Here is a 23,770-nt window from a genome sequence, read left to right on the forward strand (position 1 = left end):
AAACATGGCGGAGCCACTTCCTCCTCTTGAAAAAGTTTAAAAACTAAAGTTTGCCCCTTGATGGAATTTAGTCTACGTGCATCTTTACTTTTTTAGAATCAGTGCTGGACTTGTTGGATTTATGATGTTGCGTATGTTCCCAGCAAAACCACTTAAAACATTTCAGTTTTAAAAAAAATATCCTATAGCTTAGAACGAATGTCGCAGATGATGCACAGGAGCATGTTTGAATGAAAGTGTCTGCCCAATTTGAATTGTGAGATATAAATTCATAATTGCGGAAAAAAAGTCTGAATTATGAGATATAAACTCGTTGCAAAAAAACGTCTGAATTGTGAGATATAAATTCATAATTGCGGAAAAAAAGTCTGAATTATGAGATATAAACTCGTAATTGTGAAAAAAGTTTGAAATGTGAGATATAAACTCATAATTGCAAAAAAAAAATTTGAATTGTGAGATATAAACTCGTAATTGCGAGAAAAAGTCTGAATTGTGAGATATAAACTCGTAATTGCGAGAAAAAGTCTGAATTGTGAGATATAAACTTGTAATTGTGAGAAAAAGCCTGAATTGTGAAATATAAACTTGTATTTGCGGAAAAAGTAAGAATTGCGAGAAATAAACTCGTAATTGCGAGAAAAAGCCTGAATTGCGAGATATAAACTCGTAATTGTGAGAAAAAGTCTGAATTGTGAGATATAAACTCGTAATTGCGAGAAAAAGTCTGAATTGTGAAATACAAACTTGTATTTGCGGAAAAAGTCAGAATTGCGAGAAATAAACTTGTAATTGTGAGAAAAAGCCTGAATTGCGAGATATAAACTCGTAATTGTGAGAAAAAGTCTGAATTGTGAGATGTAAACTCGTAATTGCGAGAAAAAGTCTGAATTGTGAAATATAAACTTGTATTTGCGGAAAAAGTCAGAATTGCGAGAAATAAACTCGTAATTGCGGAAAAAAAGTCTGAATTATGAGATATAAACTCGTAATTGTGAAAAAAGTTTGAAATGTGAGATATAAACTCATAATTGCAAAAAAAAATTTGAATTGTGAGATATAAACTCGTAATTGCGAGAAAAAGTCTGAATTGTGAGATATAAACTTGTAATTGCGAGAAAAAGTCTGAATTGTGAGATATAAACTTGTAATTGTGAGAAAAAGCCTGAATTGTGAAATATAAACTTGTATTTGCGGAAAAAGTAAGAATTGCGAGATATAAACTCGTAATTGCGAGAAAAAGCCTGAATTGCGAGATATAAACTCGTAATTGTGAGAAAAAGTCTTAATTGTGAGATATAAACTCGTAATTGCGAGAAAAAGTCTGAATTGTGAAATATAAACTTGTATTGGCGGAAAAAGTCAGAATTGCGAGAAATAAACTTGTAATTGTGAGAAAAAGTCTGAATTGTGAGATATAAACTCATAATTGTGAGAAAGTCTGAATTGTGAGATATAAACTCTTAATTGTGAGAAAAATGTTTGAACTGTGAGATATAAACTTGTAATTGCGAGAAATTTTTTTAAATTGTGAGATAAACTCATAATTGTGAGAAAGTCTGAATTGTGAGATATAAACTCGTAATTGCGAGAAATTTTTTTTAATTGTGAGATAAACTCATAATTGTGAGAAAGTCTGAATTGTGAGATATAAATTCGTAATTGCGAGAAAAAATAATAATTGTGAGATAAACTCATAACTGAGAAAGCCTGAATTGTGAGATATAAACTCGTAATTGCGAGAAAAAATAATAATTGTGAGATAAACTCATAACTGTGAGAAAGTCTGAATTGTGAGATATAAACTTGTAATTGCGAGAAAAAATAATAATTGTGAGATAAACTCATAACTGTGAGAAAGCCTGAATTGTGAGATATAAACTCGTAATTGCGAGAAAAAATAATAATTGTGAGATAAACTCATAACTGTGAGAAAGCCTGAATTGTGAGATATAAACTCGTAATTGCGAGAAAAAATAATAATTGTGAGATAAACTCATAACTGTGAGAAAGCCTGAATTTGAGATATAAACTCGTAATTTAGAGAAAAAATAATAATTGTGAGATAAACTCATAACTGTGAGAAAGCCTGAATTGTGAGATATAAACTCGTAATTGCGAGAAAAAATAATAATTGTGAGATAAACTCATAACTGTGAGAAAGCCTGAATTGTGAGATATAAACTTGTAATTGCGAGAAAAAATAAAAATTGTGAGATAAACTCATAACTGTGAGAAAGCCTGAATTGTGAGATATAAACTCGTAATTGCGAGAAAAAATAATAATTGTGAGATAAACTCATAACTGTGAGAAAGTCTGAATTGTGAGATATAAACTCGTAATTGCGAGAAAAAATAATAATTGTGAGATAAACTCCTAACTGTGAGAAAGTCTGAATTGTGAGATATAAACTCGTAATTGCGAGAAAAAATAATAATTGTGAGATAAACTCATAACTGTGAGAAAGTCTGAATTGTGAGATATAAACTCGTAATTTAGAGAAAAAAGTCTGAATTGTGAGATATAAACTCGTAATTGCGAGAAAAAAGTCTGAATTGGGAGATATAAACTCCTAATTGCCAGAAAAAGTCTGAATTGTGAGATATAAACTCGTAATTGCAAAACATTTTGTAAGACCGCATGAATTCGCTCCAAGGATCGGTAGCGAACCGCGGTGAAGGCCGCACGCGCTCAGTGTTTCAGCTGGAAACATGGATTTGATTATAATATTCTTTATCTGACTCCATTTATTATAGTTGTCGCATTTAGAAGAGAATCCCAACCGGTTGTTTGGTCATCTATATTTGATAGTTAATCATACATTTAATCGTTCCGTTTTAACCCTTTGTTGCAATTATACCGTTCCACATTGGAGATAGTTAATAATTACAGATTAATTCAGAAAGGATCAAAATGTAACAATAAACTCGTAATTGCGAGAAAAAGTCTGAATTGTGAGATATAAACTTGTAATTGCGAGAAAAAGTCTGAATTGTGAAATATAAACTTGTATTTGCGGAAAAAGTAAGAATTGTGAGATATAAACTCGTAATTGCGAGAAAAAGCCTGAATTGCGAGATATAAACTCGTAATTGTGAGAAAAAGTCTGAATTGTGAGATATAAACTCGTAATTGCGAGAAAAAGTCTGAATTGTGAAATATAAACTTGTATTTGCGGAAAAAGTCAGAATTGCGAGAAATAAACTTGTAATTGTGAGAAAAAGCCTGAATTGCGAGATATAAACTCGTAATTGCGAGAAAAAGTCTGAATTGTGAAATATAAACTTGTATTTGCGGAAAAAGTCAGAATTGCGAGAAATAAACTCGTAATTGTGAGAAAAAGTCTGAATTGTGAGATATAAACTCGTTATTGTGAGAAAACATTTTGAATTGTGAGATGTAAACCCGTAATTGCAAGAAAAAAGTCTGAATTGTGTTGTGAGATATAAACTCGTAATTGCGCAATTTTTTTTTTTAATTGTGAAATATAAACTTGTATTTGTGAAAAAAGTCAGAATTACGAAATATAAACTCGTAATTGCGAGAAAAAAGTCTGAATTGTGAAATATAAACTTGTATTTGCGAAAAGAGTCAAAATTGTGAGATATAAACTCATAATTGTGAGAAAGTCTGAATTGTGAGATATAAACTCTTAATTGTGAGAAAAATGTTTGAACTGTGAGATATAAACTTGTAATTGCGAGAAATTTTTTTAATTGTGAGATAAACTCATAATTGTGAGAGTCTGAATTGTGAGATATAAACTCGTAATTGCGAGAAAAAATAATAATTGTGAGATAAACTCATAACTGTGAGAAAGCCTGAATTGTGAGATATAAACTCGTAATTGCGAGAAAAAATAATAATTGTGAGATAAACTCATAACTGTGAGAAAGTCTGAATTGTGAGATATAAACTCGTAATTGCGAGAAAAAATTATAATTGTGAGATAAACTCATAACTGTGAGAAAGCCTGAATTGTGAGATATAAACTCGTAATTGCGAGAAAAAATAATAATTGTGAGATAAACTCATAACTGTGAGAAAGTCTGAATTGTGAGATATAAACTCGTAATTGCGAGAAAAAATAATAATTGTGAGATAAACTCATAACTGTGAGAAAGTCTGAATTGTGAGATATAAACTCGTAATTGCGAGAAAAAATAATAATTGTGAGATAAACTCATAACTGTGAGAAAGTCTGAATTGTGAGATATAAACTCGTAATTGCGAGAAAAAATAATAATTGTGAGATAAACTCATAACTGTGAGAAAGTCTGAATTGTGAGATATAAACTCGTAATTGCGAGAAAAAATAATAATTGTGAGATAAACTCATAACTGTGAGAAAGTCTGAATTGTGAGATATAAACTCGTAATTGCGAGAAAAAATAATAATTGTGAGATAAACTCATAACTGTGAGAAAGCCTGAATTGTGAGATATAAACTCGTAATTGCGAGAAAAAATAATAATTGTGAGATAGTCTGAATTGTGAGATATAAACTCGTAATTTAGAGAAAAAAGTCTGAATTGTGAGATATAAACTCGTAATTGCGAGAAAAAAGTCTGAATTGTGAGATATAAACTCCTAATTGCCAGAAAAAGTCTGAATTGTGAGATATAAACTCGTAATTGCAAAACATTTTGTAAGACCGCATGAATTCGCTCCAAGGATCGGTAGCGAACCGCGGTGAAGGCCGCACGCGTTCAGTGTTTCAGCTGGAAACATGGATTTGATTGTAATATTCTTTATCTGACTCCATTTATTATAGTTGTCGCATTTAGAAGAGAATCCCAACCGGTTGTTTGGTCATCTATATTTGATAGTTAATCATACATTTAATCGTTCCGTTTTAACCCTTTGTTGCAATTATACCGTTCCACATTGGAGATAGTTAATAATTACAGATTAATTCAGAAAGGATCAAAATGTAACAATAAACTCGTAATTGTGAGAAAAATGTTTGAATTGTGAGATATAAACTCGTAATTGTGAGAAAAATGTTTGAATTGTGAGATATAAACTCGTAATTGTGAGATATAAACTCGTACTTTATTTGCTTTAGAATAATATGCACTTAGGAATAAGAGTGTGTATTTAAAAAGAAATAAGTTCCTATTGACATATAAAAGTAAAAAACAAACAAACAAAAACCCATTTAAATCTTTAACAGACAGAGACAGAGGACTCGCTTTAACTGCTGAACTGCTTTAACTTATGGCTTGACCTATAGATGGTAAACACACCCCACGTGTCTATGGGTGTATGTGGGCTATGAATACACAAGACCAGCATGAGGAAACCTGCATAGTTTACTGAGAGATGCATGTATGTTACATGTATGTTGTGTGTCTTTGTGTTCTCAATACGGCTTAGATCTGAATATAATGTTCATAAACTCAGTGTATCTGGCTTGTGTTAGTCATTCGGCTGCTGTGGTAAAGTGGAGTGTGTAGTAGTGAAGGTGTCCACTTCTGCCCTCTGCTGGTGGACAAACATACATACATATATAATAATAATATATATACTGGAACATTTCAGATTCATCAGACGCTGGTTAATCTTTACATTTCAGCATATTTGATTGCAGTATATTAACTCTTTCCCTGCCATCGTTTGTGAAAACAGTTGTCAGAATATTTTATATGAATAACTGTTTTATTCTAGCTGCATTTTTTATCAACACTTGAAACTTTTATTAAGATGAATAAAAAAAAATTCTGAATGTAATTCCAACCATAGATATACATAAAGGCTGTCATCACCGGCGGCCATCTTGTAAGGTGAGTGATCTGAACACAAATACTCTTATCTCACTGAACTCTAGATGCATTTACAAATGGTTTGGTTTCTTACAAACGTTATTAACGTGGCTATAATTCAATGAATTATTATTCATTGTCATAACTACATATCTGACGTTTATAACAAACCAAACAGTTTGAAAATCGGTAGAAAATTGAGCAAGTTATGGTTATTTAAAAAGTACACGCACCATTAAAACACAATGTTACGAGTGAGCGAGCTGACTGTGACAAGATGGCCGCCAGATGCGGACGTCGACCTCCATTGGCCAGCAGCGGACGAGACTAGCCTTTATTATGGATATCTATGATTCCAACGATATTGTTTCTCTGTGCTGTTATCGTTATAACTGTAGCTATTCATTAATATTGAGAACGATTTTTAGAACTATATTGTTCTCGTAGTTATTGTCCTTGGTGTGAACGGGCCTTTTAGGCTAAAATATTACTCGAATGTAAATAAATCACCATCTAGCAGTGAAGATTAACAGCAGCATGACATATTATAGACCCTTTTCACATTTCCAGGTTTCTCAGAAGCAGAAGTCGTCATAGTTGGGTTAACTTTTATAGCGGTGAAATACATTAAATATGTTTTTTGTGTCCCCATTTGCTCAAATAGCAAAAGAAAAACGGCACAATAGCGATTTTACAACTTTCAAAAAGAGGGGGAAAATAGAGTGAGATTGATAATGGAAGTGAAAAGAGAGAAATATGTTAATTTTACCGTCACTCCTGTCCCATCCCTTACGAAAATAAACCATGGTTTTATACAAATAAAACCAAAAAAACATGGTTATGTAGTTAAACCATGGTAACCACAAATTAACCATGGATTTGCTACTCTAACCATAGTTTAACCATGGCATTTGTGGTAAAACTGTGGTATAAATGGTAATCAATTAGCCAAAAAAACATGTTTACTACACTTTTTTACTATAATAAAACCATGCTAATTTTTCGTAAGGGATAGATACACTCACAGTGGTAACTTGTTTTTTGTAATTTAATACAAAAGTAATAAAACACAAAGTATTAGTGATATAAATGTACATACATTTTTAAATACAAAAATAAATACAAAAAACGTTACGATATTGATGACTGTTAAAACCATAGATAGCCTTTATTATGGATATCTATGGTTAAAACGCGTCATGAAAAGGGTCTACAACAGAGCGAAATGAGGGGCAAATTACTGATGTTTAACACTTTCCCCATTTATGGTTTAAAACTACACACGAAAATGTTGTTTTAATATAGACTAATTCAGTTAATGAGCTCATAATCGTGAAAAAAATCGGCAAAATGCTGTTTAAAATAGTTTGAGGTGATCTGTTAACGGATAATGGGCGGGGCATAGACGTCACGCGACACCTGAGCCCAACTGCGAAATTAGCAGTGGGTTTGCAAAATATATATTGTTTTTCTTGTGTCTTGAAGTAACTGCTGGTTTCTGCTGCGCACAACTATATCCACGAGACTGGGAGTGTTTATAAACCAGAGTTAGGCTAATTAAGTTTGGACACATAATGGACATTCATGATGAAAACGGTCCAGAAAGAGGGAGACTCGACTGAACTGGATTCTCACGCGGTTCCGACAGCAAGACTTCTCATAGTAAGCTCATGTTTATGGCTTGTTTATGCTCTAATGATCTCCCTGGTCGCCGTGCCAGTGTGTTTCATGTCGGGCTTTCTGTCGTATGTGCGCAAAATTACAATTTGGCTACGTCTAATGATGTGTATTGTATATGTGTGTGTGCGTAAAGGCGTTGTAGGAAGTGGTTTCTATTGTGTAGTAATAGTAAAATCTGCCACTCGTGGATGTAAACAACATCTACACATTTAAATTTTAAAGTCCCCCCTAATGGGTGGAGCTAGAATATCCAACCCCACCCACAACTCTATCCCTCCACCCCATTAGACGTCCAGAGAGGAGGAGCTTGACATGACTGCAGCACCACTTGACTAAAACTGCTGTATGTTACTCTCAATGAGCTGTAACTCAAGTGACCTTCATTTTTTACAGTATAGATAGTTTCAAGCATAGGAAACTAATGGAAGTGAGATTATTTTGGCTGTACATCAGCTTTAGAAAAAGAAAAAGGTTTTGATTGATTCATTTCCGTTGTAAATAATCATTAGTTAGGGCCACTTTTCAACCAAAACGGAATTAATGGAAGTAGATCAAATAGGACAGCACATCATTTACTATAAAGCTTAATCTATACTATTTACTATAAGCTCTGATATAGAATAAATATTGCTTTAATTGTTTAAGTGAAAATGTATATATTACAGGAAATGGCTATGAGCCAATAAATGCTCCTCTGCCGCCATCTACTGGTTATAGTAGTAATTCATGTCTTTTTTATTTTTTTAAAAAATTGTTTCCCATCACATGTCGGGTTTCCTACATCTTGAAACGTTCGGTTTTACGAAAACGTATGTTTTTGGTCATCACATTAAAAATGAAATTTGAATTGCTGGACAAATGTTGCGTGTGTGTGTCGAATTACAGACACTGTGCTTCTTATTCCATCGTTCCCATAAGCTTCATCGTTATTGCAATTAATAAAACATTGGCAAATTAGGTACGTGTGATAACTGCATTGAAAACAACCCAAGTTGAGTTGAAAATGGACAAACCCAGCAATTGGGTTGTTTTAACCCAGCCAATGGGGTTAATGTTTGCTTAAAACAACCCATTCGCACTTTTATGCACTTTTATGATGGACAGATTCACTTTTATGATGGACGGATGCTCTTTTATGATGGATAGATGCACTTTTATGATGGACAGATGCACTTTTATGATGGACAGATGCTCTTTTATGATGGATAGATGCACTTTTATGATGGACAGATGCACTTTTATGATGGACAGATGCACTTTTATAATGGACAGATGCACTTTTATGATGGATAGATGCACTTTTATGATGGACGGATGCACTTTTATGATGGAAAGATGCACTTTTATGATGGACAGATGCACTTTTATGATGGACAGATGCACTTTATGATGGACAGATGCACTTTTATGATGGACGGATGCACTTTTATGATGGACTGATGCACTTTTATGATGGACTGATGCACTTTTATGATGGACAGATGCACTTTATGATGGATAGATGCACTTTATGATGGACAGATGCACTTTTATGATGGACAGATGCACTTTTATGATGGACAGATGCACTTTATGATGGATAGATGCACTTTTATGATAGACGGATGCACTTTATGATGGATAGATGCACTTTTATGATGGACAGATGCACTTTTATGATGGATAGATGCACTTTATGATGGACAGATGCACTTTTATGATGGATAGATGCACTTTATGATGGACAGATGCACTTTTATGATGGACAGATGCACTTTTATGATGGACGGATGCACTTTTATGATGGACGGATGCACTTTATGATGGATAGATGCACTTTTATGATGGACAGATGCACTTTATGATGGATAGATGCACTTTTATGATGGACAGATGCACTTTTATGATGGATAGATGCACTTTATGATGGACAGATGCACTTTTATGATGGACAGATGCACTTTATGATGGATAGATGCACTTTTATGATGGACAGATGCACTTTTATGATGGACGGATGCACTTTATGATGGATGGATGCACTTTTATGATGGACAGATGCACTTTATGATGGATAGATGCACTTTATGATGGACAGATGCACTTTATGATGGATGGATGCACTTTTATGATGGACAGATGCACTTTTATGATGGACGGATGCACTTTTATGATGGACGGATGCACTTTATGATGGATGGATGCACTTTTATGATGGACAGATGCACTTTTATGATGGACGGATGCACTTTATGATGGATGGATGCACTTTTATGATGGACGGATGCACTTTATGATGGATGGATGCACTTTTATGATGGACAGATGCACTTTTATGATGGATAGATGCACTTTTATGATGGACGGATGCACTTTTATGATGGACGGATGCACTTTTATGATGGACGGATGCACTTTATGATGGATGGATGCACTTTTATGATGGACGGATGCACTTTATGATGGATAGATGCACTTTATGATGGATAGATGCACTTTTATGATGGATAGATGCACTTTTATGATGGACAGATGCACTTTTATGATGGACAGATGCACTTTTATGATGGACGGATGCACTTTATGATGGATAGATGCACTTTATGATGGATAGATGCACTTTTATGATGGATAGATGCACTTTTATGATGGACAGATGCACTTTTATGATGGACAGATGCACTTTATGATGGACGGATGCACTTTTAGGATGGATAGATGCACTTTTAGGATGGATAGATGCACTTTTATGATGGACAGATGCACTGTTATGATGGATAGATGCACTTTTATGATGGACAGATGCACTGTTATGATGGATAGATGCACTTTTATGATGGACAGATGCACTGTTATGATGGATAGATGCACTGTTATGATGGATAGATGCACTTTTATGATGGACAGATGCACTGTTATGATGGATAGATGCACTTTTATGATGGATAGATGCACTTTTATGATGGATATATGCACTTTTATGACGGATAGATGCACTTTTATGACGGATAGATGCACTTTTATGACGGATAGATGCACTTATATGATGGACAGATGCACTTTTATGATGGACGGATGCACTTTTATGATGGACGGATGCACTTTTATGATGGACTGATGCACTTTTATGACGGATAGATGCACTTTTATGACGGATAGATGCACTTTTATGATGGACAGATGCACTTTTATGATGGACAGATGCACTTTTATGATGGATGGATGCACTTTTATGATGGATAGATGCACTTTTATGATGGATAGATGCACTTTTATGATGGACAGATGCATTTTTATGATGGACAGATTCACTTTTATGACGGATAGATGCACTTTTATGACGGATAGATGCACTTTTATGATGGACAGATGCACTTTTATGATGGACAGATGCACTTTTATGATGGATGGATGCACTTTTATGATGGATGGATGCACTTTTATGATGGACAGATGCACTTTTATGATGGACAGATGCACTTTTATGATGGATGGATGCACTTTTATGATGGATAGATGCACTTTTATGATGGATAGATGCACTTTTATGATGGAAAGATGCATTTTTATGATGGACAGATTCACTTTTATAATGGACAGATGCATTTTTATGATGGACAGATGCACTTTTATGATGGACAGATGCACTTTTATGATGGACAGATACACTTTTATGATGGACAGATGCACTTTTATGATGGATAGATGCATTTTTATGATGGACAGATTCACTTTTATGATGAATAGATGCATTTTTATGATGGACAGATTCACTTTTATAATGGACAGATGCATTTTTATGATGGACAGATTCACTTTTAAAATGGACAGATTCACTTTTATAATGGACAGATGCACATTTATGATATATGGATGCACTTTTATACACTTCAATTGAACAACAAGTCCCTGCTATTATAAAGCTTGGAAGAGTCAGGGCATTTTGTAATATAACTGATTGTATTCGTCTGAGAGAAGAATGTCATGCACACCGAGGAAGACTTGAGGGAGGGTAAAATTAAATTATTGGGTGAACTAACCCCTTTAAGCACAAGCTTACCTCTTTACCACAATGGTAACCATTAAAAAGTCACCATTATGACTTTTTATTATGATATCATAAAACTATAATTCACCAAAGCATGATTTCTTTTTGATGTTGTCCATAGAAATTGTGGACAATTTGAAGGGTGTGTGTGTGTGTGTGTTAAACAGAAGACTGGATTAGAAGAGGAGAGTCGGGAGCCCTGACTCCACACACACACACACACACACACACACACACACACACACACACACACACACACACACACACACACTCCGGTGTAGTAGGTGGCGATATGTACTATTCACGAGCGTCTGTACGCCGCCATTACCCCAAGAGGAGATTTCCAGTCTCCCGAGCCATTAAACTGAGTCGCCGCGATTTGTTTACGTGTCCATTGATTTGCGCGATTATGTTAATGAGGCCAGCGACTGGAAACTGACTCGTGACAAACACCGGGACTTTACCGGAATATCCCGCACGTGCGATGGCAGTGAAATCGTGGACTCGCCAGGCGGAGGAGAGGCTGATCGAGCTGTGGCAAGAGTCTGCGTGTCTGTACGACATCTCCTCCGCCGATTACCACAACCGGGAGGAGAAGGACCGGCGATGGAGAGAGGTCGCCGATGCGCTTCAGATGCCCGGTAAGTGTTCATTTGAGTAAACATTGATTTAACGTGAGGCACGAAAGCCACGCTACTGCTGATAAACGAGTCTTTGTGTGGTGTTTTAACTGTGAACGAACTAAATCTGGAGCTAGCTCGTTTAAACCTGCCTTTAACCAAATGGCAGGAGTGAGTTACTAGCAAAATACTGAAAAGATTCACCCGAGAAATGTTTGTTTACATGCGTGTGGAGGGAGGCGGGGCTAAGAAATGCGCCACTGTTGCCTCAAACTATGCGCTTTTAAAGGGATAGTTCACCTAAAAAAAATGTAATGTTACATTTTCTCACTCTCAAGTTGTTCCAAACCTGTATGAGTTTCTTTCTTCTGCTGAACACAAAATAAGATATTTTGAATTCGATTTTTGTAATTTTATTTTAAATTTTTTTTCAATCGCGTTGAAATCGTTGATGCTCGTATGGTCGCAGCTCGCATCGTGTGAGAGGAATTACGAGACGAGCTGACCTTGTTAAGAGCACCTCCCGACCTCATGATAATTTTTAAACATGTAAAAAAAGTTTGGGAGCTGTCGGCTTGAATTCGTGTCGTGTTTGCGGTTCAATGAGCCGATGTGTCGATCGATCTGAAGTTGACCAATCAGGAGCTGGAAAACGAGCGATTTTGAGATTTTTAGTGACATCTTTTGGACATGTATCATTGTAATACCATGTTTTTTGGACATGTATCATTGTAATACCATGTTTTTTGGACATGTATCATGGTATTACCATGTTTTTTGTACACACATCATGGTATTACCATGTTTTTTGGACTTGTATCATTGTATTACCACATCTTTTGGACATGTTTTTTGGACATGTATCATTGTAATACGTGTTTTTGTGCATCATGGTATTACCATGTTTTTTGGACATGTATCATTGTAATACCATGTTTTTTGGACTTGTTTCATTGTTTTACCACATTTTTTTGGACATGTACTATTGTAATACCATGTTTTTTTGTACACGCATCATGGTATTACCATGTTTTTTGGACTTGTATCATTGTATTACCACATCTTTTGGACATGTTTTTTGGACTTGTATCGTTGTAATACGTGTTTTTGTGCATCATGGTATTACCATGTTTTTTGGACATGTATCGTTGTAATACGTGTTTTTGTGCATCATGGTATTACCATGTTTTTTGGACTTGTATCGTTGTAATACGTGTTTTTGTGCATCATGGTATTACCATGTTTTTTGGACATGTACTATTGTAATACCATGTTTTTTGTACACGCATCACTAGTAGCTGTCTGGTTGCTAAAGCCGGGCATACACGGTGCGATTTTTGCTGTCGTACAAGCTCGCAGGCGATTTTTGTAATTTTATTTTTATTTTTTTTTCAATCGCGTGGAAATCGTTGATGCTCGTATGGTCGCAGCTCGCATCGTGTGAGAGGAATTACGAGACGAGCTGACCTTGTTAAGAGCACCTCCCGACCTCATGATAATTTTTAAACATGTCGAAAAAGTTTGGGAGCTGTCGGCTTGAATTCGTGTCGTGTTTGCGGTTCAATGAGCCGATGTGTCGATCGATCTGAAGTTGACCAATCAGGAGCTGGAAAACGAGCGATTTTGAGATTTTTAGTGACATCTTTTGGACATGTATCATGGTATTACCATGTTTTTTGGACATGTATCATTGTAATACCATGTTTTTTGGACATGTATCATGGTATTACCATGTTTTTTGTACACGCATCATGGTATTACCATGTTTTTTGGACTTGTATCATTGTATTACCACATCTTTTGGACATGTTTTTTGGACATGTATCATTGTAATACGTGTTTTTGTGCATCATGGTATTACCATGTTTTTTGGACATGTTTTTTGGACTTGTATCATTGTATTACCACATCTTTTGGACATGTTTTTTGGACTTGTATCATTGTAATACGTGTTTTTGTGCATCATGGTATTACCATGTTTTTTGGACATGTTTTTTGGACTTGTATCATTGTATTACCACATCTTTTGGACATGTTTTTTGGACATGTATCATTGTAATACGTGTTTTTGTGCATCATGGTATTACCATGTTTTTTGGACTTGTTTCATTGTATTACCACATTTTTTGGACATGTACTATTGTAATACCATGTTTTTTTGTACACGCATCACTAGTAGCTGTCTGGTTGCTAAAGCCGGGCGTACACGGTGCGATTTTTGCTGTCGTACAAGCTCGCAGGCGATTTTTGTAATTTTATTTTTAATTTTTTTTCAATCGCGTGGAAATCGTTGATGCTCGTATGGTCGCAGCTCGCATCGTGTGAGAGGAATTACGAGACGAGCTGACCTTGTTAAGAGCACCTCCCGACCTCATGATCATTTTTAAACATGTCGAAAAAGTTTGGGAGCTGTCGGCTTGAATTCGTGTCGTGTTTGCGGTTCAATGAGCCGATGTGTCGATCGATCTGAAGTTGACCAATCAGGAGCTGGAAAACGAGCGATTTTGAGATTTTTAGTGACATCTTTTGGACATGTATCATGGTATTACCATGTTTTTTGGACATGTATCATGGTATTACCATGTTTTTTGTACACGCATCATGGTATTACCATGTTTTTTGGACTTGTATCATTGTATTACCACATCTTTTGGACATGTTTTTTGGACATGTATCATTGTAATACGTGTTTTAGTGCATCATGGTATTCCCATGTTTTTTGGACATGTATCATTGTAATACCATGTTTTTTTGTACACGCATCATGGTATTACCATGTTTTTTGGACATGTTTTTTGGACTTGTATCATTGTATTACCACATCTTTTGGACATGTTTTTTGGACATGTATCATTGTAATACGTGTTTTTGTGCATCATGGTATTACCATGTTTTTTGGACTTGTTTCATTGTATTACCACATTTTTTGGACATGTACTATTGTAATACCATGTTTTTTTGTACACGCATCACTAGTAGCTGTCTGGTTGCTAAAGCCGGGCGTACACGGTGCGATTTTTGCTGTCGTACAAGCTCGCAGGCGATTTTTGTAATTTTATTTTTAATTTTTTTTCAATCGCGTGGAAATCGTTGATGCTCGTATGGTCGCAGCTCGCATCGTGTGAGAGGAATTACGAGACGAGCTGACCTTGTTAAGAGCACCTCCCGACCTCATGATCATTTTTAAACATGTCGAAAAAGTTTGGGAGCTGTCGGCTTGAATTCGTGTCGTGTTTGCGGTTCAATGAGCCGATGTGTCGATCGATCTGAAGTTGACCAATCAGGAGCTGGAAAACGAGCGCCACGACGAATTTGGACACTTGAAAAAGAGGATAAACTCGCGGAACTTTGGCAGGAACAGCGAGCACTGTATGGCATAACAAACAGTAAATATGGACATACTTCCGACCGTCATAATTCGCACTGTGTACGCCCGCCTTAACATTCTTCAAAATATCTTCTTATGTGTTCAAAAGAAGAAAGAAACTCCTACAGGTTTGGAACAACATAAGGGTGAGAAAATAATGACAGAATTTTATTTAATTAAATTAAATGTAAATGTATTTTTAATTAAATATCCCTTTAATTTGTGAAATTGTAAAGAATTGCAATTCTGCATATTTTCTGGAATGAAGAGAAGTTTGCAAGGGTCAAGCCAACTTTGTTTGCTTGGCTCGAGTGAGATTTTGATGTAAAGCAGAAATACAGTTTGAAATCAATACATTATAGAAATGTAGGAAAATACCAAAGGTAGAATACACACACAATCAGTCCTCAGATTACAATCACCTGTTTCTGTCATTTATGTAAATTGATGTAATTTCACTGGCTGTTCAACGCATGTGCATTTTGAAGATCTAGTTCAGGTTTATACACAGTCATGCTGTTCATAATTGTAATGTAAGTTATGCCGTGGGGAACGAATGATTACATTAAACACTACAGTAAAGCTCTCTGATGGCATCTAATGTGGTAAGAGTCTCAAATTAAATTCTAGTCCTTTTGAAGTTCAAGGCAAATTGGGTCGGCCCCGTGGTTTCCTCTCTTGCCTCTTTTATTTTTAAATGCATCTTTAATCTAACATTCATGCACATGTTCAACTAATCCACAACAAACGGATCATCTGCCTGGCCTGTGATGTTCCTCGTGTTTCTTCATGCTTTCATCTTCAACCCGTGTGTTTTACCCCTCAGCCGAGGCGGTGGCGACCAGAGTGGCCTCTCTGCGGACTCAGTATGCGCGTCTGAGGAAGCCAAAACCCAGTGGGAGTGAGATAAAGCCCCTCACGCTGAGGCAGCGATGGCTCCTGAGGGCCCTGGACTTCCTGAAGCCGCACATCGTTCACCGGCGGAACGAGACGCATGTATGTGTACGAACACACACAACACGTTATATGTCATTAGTGATTCTGAGGGATGAATTACTGAGTTTCCCCAATGATTGCCCAGATTAGCCATTCTCCGACCATTGTTTTTGTGCACGCATCATTTTGGACATGTATCATGGTATTACCATGTTTTTTGGACATGCATCATTGTAATACCATGTCTTTTGGACATGCATCATTGTAATACCATGTCTTTTGGACATGTTTTTTGGACATGTATCATTGTAATACGTGTTTTTGTGCATCATGGTAATACCATGTCTTTTTGGACATGTACTATTGTAATACCATGTTTTTTTGGACATGTACTATTGTAATACCATGTTTTTTTGTACACGCATCATGGTATTACCATGTTTTTTGGACATGTTTTTTTGTACACGCATCATGGTATTACCATGTTTTTTGGACATGTATCATTGTAATACCATGTCTTTTGGACATGTATCATTGTAATACCATGTTTTTTTGTACACGCATCTTGGTATTACCATGTTTTTTGGACTTGTATCATTGTATTACCACATCTTTTGGACATGTTTTTTGGACATGTATCATTGTAATACGTGTTTTTGTGCATCATGGTATTACCATGTTTTTTGGACTTGTTTCATTGTATTACCACATTTTTTTGGACATGTACTATTGTAATACCATGTTTTTTGGACATGTTTTTTTGTACACGCATCATGGTATTACCATGTTTTTTGCACATGCATCATTGTAATACGTGTTTTAGTGCATCATGGTATTACCATGTTTTTTGGACATGTTTTTTTGTACATGCATCATGGTATTACCATGTTTTTTGGACATGTATCATTGTATTACCACATTGTTTTGGACATGTACTATTGTAATACCATGTTTTTTTGTACAGGCATCATGGTATTACCATGTTTTTTGGACATGTTTTTTTGTACACGCATCATGGTATTACCATGTTTTTTGGACATGTATCATTGTAATACCATGTTTTTTGGACATGTATTATTGTAATACCATGTTTTTGTGCATCATGGTATAACCATGTTTTTTGGACATGTATCATTGTAATACGTGTTTTTGTGCATCATGGTATTACCATGTTTTTTGGACATGTATCATTGTAATACGTGTTTTTGTGCATCATGGTATTACCATGTTTTTTGGACATGTATCATTGTATTACCATGTTTTTTGGACATGTATTATTTTAATACCATGTTTTTTTTGTACACGCATCATGGTATTACCATGTTTTTTGGACATGTTTTTTTGTACACGCATCATGGTATTACCATGTCTTTTGGACATGTATCATTGTAATACCATGTTTTTTGGACATGTATTATTGTAATACCATGTTTTTGTGCATCATGGTATAACCATGTTTTTTGGACATGTATCATTGTAATACGTGTTTTTGTGCATCATGGTATTACCATGTTTTTTGGACATGTATCATTGTAATACGTGTTTTTGTGCATCATGGTATTACCATGTTTTTTGGACATGTATCATTGTATTACCATGTCTTTTGGACATGTATCATGGTATTACCATGTTTTTTGGACATGTATTATTTTAATACCATGTTTTTTTTGTACACGCATCATGGTATTACCATGTTTTTTGGACATGTTTTTTTGTACACGCATCATGGTATTACTATTTTTTTGGACATGTATTATTGTAATACCATGTTTTTTTGGACATGCATCATTGTAATACCATGTTTTTGGACATGTATTATTGTAATACCATGTTTTTTTTGGACATGCATCATGGTGTTACCCTGTTTTTTGAACATGTATCGTTGTATTACCATGTTTTTTGTATCATTGTAATACCATGTTTTTTTTGAACATGTATCATTGTAATACCATGTTTTTTTTGTACACGCATCATGGTATTACCATGTTTTTTGGACATGTATCATTGTAATACCATGTTTTTGGATGTGCATCATGGTATTACCATGTTTTTTGGACATGTATCATGGTATTACCATGTTTTTTGTACGTATCATGGTGTTACATGTATATTAAACATTGTATTACAATGATACATCCGACATGTATCATTGTAATACCATGTTTTTTTGGACATGCATCGTGGTATTACCATGTTTTTTGGACATGCATCATTGTATTACCATGTTTTTTTGGACATGCATCATGGTATTACCATGTTTTTTGGACTTATCATGGTGTTACCATGTTTTTTGAACATGTATCATTGTATTACCATGTTTTTTTTGGACTTATCATGGAATTACCATGTTTTTTGGACATGTATCATTGTAATGCCATGTTTTTGGACGTGCATCATGGTATTACCATGTTTTTTGGACATGTATCATTATAATGCCATGTTTTTGGACGTGCATCATGGTATTACCATGTTTTTTGGACAGGTATCATGGTATTACCATGTTTTTTGGACAGGTATCATTATAATGCCATGTTTTTGGACGTGCATCATGGTATTACCATGTTTTTTGGACAGGTATCATGGTATTACCATGTTTTTTGGACAGGTATCATGGTGTTACCATGTTTTTTGGACAGGTATCATGGTATTACCATATTTTTTGGACAGGTATCATGGTATTACCATGTTTTTTGGACAGGTATCATGGTATTACCATGTTTTTTGGACAGGTATCATGGTATTACCATGTTTTTTGGACAGGTATCATGGTGTTACATGTATATTAAACATGGTATTACAATGATACATACAACGTATCATTGTAATACCATGTTTTTTTTGTACACGCATCATGGTATTACCATGTTTTTTGGACATGTATCATTATAATGCCATGTTTTTGGACGTGCATCATGGTATTACCATGTTTTTTGGACAGGTATCATGGTATTACCATGTTTTTTGGACAGGTATCATGGTATTACCATGTTTTTTGGACAGGTATCATGGTATTACCATGTTTTTTGGACAGGTATCATGGTGTTACATGTATATTAAACATGGTATTACAATGATACATACAACGTATCATTGTAATACCATGTTTTTTTTGTACACGCATCATGGTATTACCATGTTTTTTGGACATGTATCATTATAATGCCATGTTTTTGGACGTGCATCATGGTATTACCATGTTTTTTGGACAGGTATCATGGTATTACCATGTTTTTTGGACAGGTATCATGGTATTACCATGTTTTTTGGACAGGTATCATTATAATGCCATGTTTTTGGACGTGCATCATGGTATTACCATGTTTTTTGGACAGGTATCATGGTGTTACCATGTTTTTTGGACAGGTATCATGGTATTACCATGTTTTTTGGACAGGTATCATTATAATGCCATGTTTTTGGACGTGCATCATGGTATTACCATGTTTTTTGGACGTGCATCATGGTATTACCATGTTTTTTGGACAGGTATCATGGTATTACCATGTTTTTTGGACATGTATCATTATAATGCCATGTTTTTGGACGTGCATCATGGTATTACCATGTTTTTTGGACGTGCATCATGGTATTACCATGTTTTTTGGACAGGTATCATGGTATTACCATGTTTTTTGGACAGGTATCATTATAATGCCATGTTTTTGGACGTGCATCATGGTATTACCATGTTTTTTGGACAGGTATCATGGTATTACCATGTTTTTTGGACAGGTATCATGGTGTTACCATGTTTTTTGGACAGATATCATGGTATTACCATGTTTTTTGGACAGGTATCATGGTATTACCATGTTTTTTGGACAGGTATCATGGTGTTATCATGTTTTTTGGACAGGTATCATGGTATTACCATGTTTTTTGGACAGGTATCATGGTATTACCATGTTTTTTGGACAGGTATCATGGTATTACCATGTTTTTTGGACAGGTATCATGGTATTACCATGTTTTTTGGACAGGTATCATGGTATTACCATGTTTTTTGGACAGGTATCATGGTATTACCATGTTTTTTGGACAGGTATCATGGTGTTACATGTATATTAAACATGGTATTACAATGATACATACAACGTATCATTGTAATACCATGTTTTTTTTGTACACGCATCATGGTATTACCATGTTTTTTGGACATGTATCATTATAATGCCATGTTTTTGGACGTGCATCATGGTATTACCATGTTTTTTGGACAGGTATCATGGTATTACCATGTTTTTTGGACAGGTATCATTATAATGCCATGTTTTTGGACGTGCATCATGGTATTACCATGTTTTTTGGACAGGTATCATGGTATTACCATGTTTTTTGGACAGGTATCATGGTGTTACATGTATATTAAACATGGTATTACAATGATACATACAACGTATCATTGTAATACCATGTTTTTTTGGACATGCATCGTGGTATTACCATGTTTTTTGGACGTATCATTGTAATACCATGTTTAATATACATGTAACACCATGATACATACGACGTATCATTGTAATACCATGTTTTTTTGGACATGCATCATGGTATTACCATGTTTTTGGACATGCATCATTGTAATACCAATGGTTTTGGACGTATCATGGTAATACCGTGTTTTTTTGTATACGCATCATGGTATTACCATATTTTGGACACTTGTCATGGTAATACCATGTTTTTTGAACTGATATACAGTATCTTAAACTATTTTCAGTTTCCGGTTAAATGAAAAATGAGTTTTTACTGAAACTAAAGTTTGATGATTCATTAAGTGTAACCGGTCTTCTTCTGCTTCCTGTAGCTGGGTTTGCCGTCTTCTGATAAAGTGGAGGAGTCTGTGGAAGAGTCGGATGAGATGATGCAAGAGACGGACAAAGACATTGACAGTTTCGACTCCATCAGTGTGTGTCTCTCCCCGATGCCCGGCACACCTGACACCGGTATTCCCGAGGAAACGGCCTCGTATTCGCTCTCGCCCCGGAGCACGTCCGGCAAGCGCAGACGCACCTCAGAATCGGACATCGAGCTGCAGAAGCTGGAGGTGTTGAAGCAGATGTCCGCCAAGGTCCTGGAGAATCCTCCTGCGGACGCCGCGGCCGTGTTCGCCAGCCAGGTGGCCATGGAGTACCGGCTGCTGAGCGACCCAATCATCCAGATGCGCGTGCGGAGGAAGATCATGGCCATCCTCTACGAAGCACAAGACTCAGAAAGACATTTCCGGCAGGCAAAGAGACACAGTGAGAGGGAACTGAAAACCGAGGACGATGTGACTTGGATTAATACTAATATATAGATGTCATAGTGTTGTTGAAGTGTTACTCTTTTCTACGTTGTACTGAACTATTTTTCTTAGTTGAATCTTTGAGATGATCTACATGTAAGATAATAAAATTATTTCACCTCATTTCTTGTCTGTGTGTGTTTTATTGTATGAAGCTGTATAATCACAGGGATGATGAGACCTTAATCGACACAAACCCTGACTGTACTTTACCACTTTGATATGATGAATGCCATCTAATGCCTTCATTCTGAGCTGAAATACAGCTTCTCTCCAGCAGGGGGCAGCATCATGTACAGGGACAGTTGAACTGCATTCACTAATAATGATCAAATGCACTAAAATAAACCCAAATGGGCTAAACTGGGGTTTTGGAGTTGATTGAAAAAATTTAAATGGTTTTAAAATAAAAACAAAATAACTATTAAATATAAAAATACACACACATATATATGACATTACCGTGTTTTTGGACACTCGTCATGGTAATACTGTGTTTTTGGACACTCGTCATGGTCATACCATGTTTTTGCACATGCACGTTGGTAATACCACGTTTTTGGACACTTGTCATGGTAATTGCGTGTTTTTGGACACGGATCATGGTAATACCGTGTTTTTGGACACTCGTCATGGTAATACCGTGTTTTTGGACACTAGTCATGGTAATACTATGTTTTTGGACACTCATCATGGTAATACCGTGTTTTTGGACACTCGTCATGGTCATACCGTGTTTTTGGACACTCGTCATGGTCATACCGTGTTTTTGGACACTAGTCATGGTAATACTATGTTTTTGGACACTCATCATGGTAATACCGTGTTTTTGGACACTCGTCATGGTAATACCGTGTTTTTGGACACTAGTCATGGTAATACTATGTTTTTGGACACTCATCATGGTAATACCGTGTTTTTGGACACTCGTCATGGTCATACCGTGTTTTTGGACACTCGTCATGGTCATACCGCGTTTTTGGACACTAGTCATGGTAATACTATGTTTTTGGACACTCATCATGGTAATACTATGTTTTTGGACACTCATCATGGTAATACTATGTTTTTGGACACTCATCATGGTAATACCGTGTTTTTGGACACTCGTCATGGTCATACCGTGTTTTTGGACACTAGTCATGGTAATACTATGTTTTTGGACACTCATCATGGTAATACCGTGTTTTTGGACACTAGTCATGGTAATACTATGTTTTTGGACACTCGTCATGGTAATACTATGTTTTTGGACACTCATCATGGTAATACCGTGTTTTTGGACACTCGTCATGGTCATACCGTGTTTTTGGACACTAGTCATGGTAATACTATGTTTTTGGACACTCATCATGGTAATACTGTGTTTTAGGACACTCGTCATGATAATACCGTGTTTTTGGACACTCGTCATGGTAATACTGTGTTTCAGGACACTCGTCATGGTAATACCGTGTTTTTGGACACTCGTCATGGTAATACCGTGTTTTTGGACACTTGTCATGGTAATAATGTGTTTTGGTTTTTGGACACTCGTCATGGTAATACCGTGTTTTTGGACACTTGTCATGGTAATACTGTGTTTTTGGACACTCGTCATGGTAATAATGTGTTTTGGTTTTTGGACACTCGTCATGGTAATACCGTGTTTTTGGACACTCGTCATGGTAATACTGTGTTTCAGGACACTCGTCATGGTAATACCGTGTTTTTGGACACTCGTCATGGTAATACTGTGTTTCAGGACACTCGTCATGGTAATACCGTGTTTTTGGACACTCGTCATGATAATACCGTGTTTTTGGACACTCGTCTTGATAATACCGTGTTTTTGGACACTCGTCATGGTAATACTGTGTTTTAGGACACTCGTCATGATAATACCGTGTTTTTGGACACTTGTCATGGTAATACTGTGTTTTTGGACACTCGTCATGGTAATACTGTGTTTTTGGACACTCGTCATAGTAATACTGTGTTTTTGGACACTCGTCATGATAATACCGTGTTTTTGGACACTTGTCATGGTAATACTGTGTTTTTGGACACTCGTCATGGTAATACTGTGTTTTTGGACACTCGTCATG

General features: G+C 35.8%; 1 protein-coding gene across 1 annotated transcript; it reads left to right on the forward strand.

Moving 5' to 3' along the window:
• Nucleotides 1–11,750: 11,750 nt before the first annotated feature.
• LOC307117473 (uncharacterized protein) lies at nt 11,751–21,805 on the forward strand. Its single transcript, XM_079802327.1, has 3 exons — nt 11,751–12,114; nt 16,287–16,456; nt 21,204–21,805. The coding sequence occupies exons 1-3, from the start codon at nt 11,958–11,960 to the stop codon at nt 21,693–21,695; spliced, it is 819 nt and encodes a 272-aa protein (XP_079658453.1). The 5' UTR covers nt 11,751–11,957; the 3' UTR covers nt 21,696–21,805.
• The last annotated feature ends 1,965 nt before the right edge of the window (nt 21,806–23,770 follow it).

The sequence above is a fragment of the Gobio gobio genome, assembly GCF_949357685.1.
Source record: "Gobio gobio genome assembly, chromosome: 21".
Taxonomy (NCBI): Eukaryota; Metazoa; Chordata; class Actinopteri; order Cypriniformes; family Gobionidae; genus Gobio; species Gobio gobio.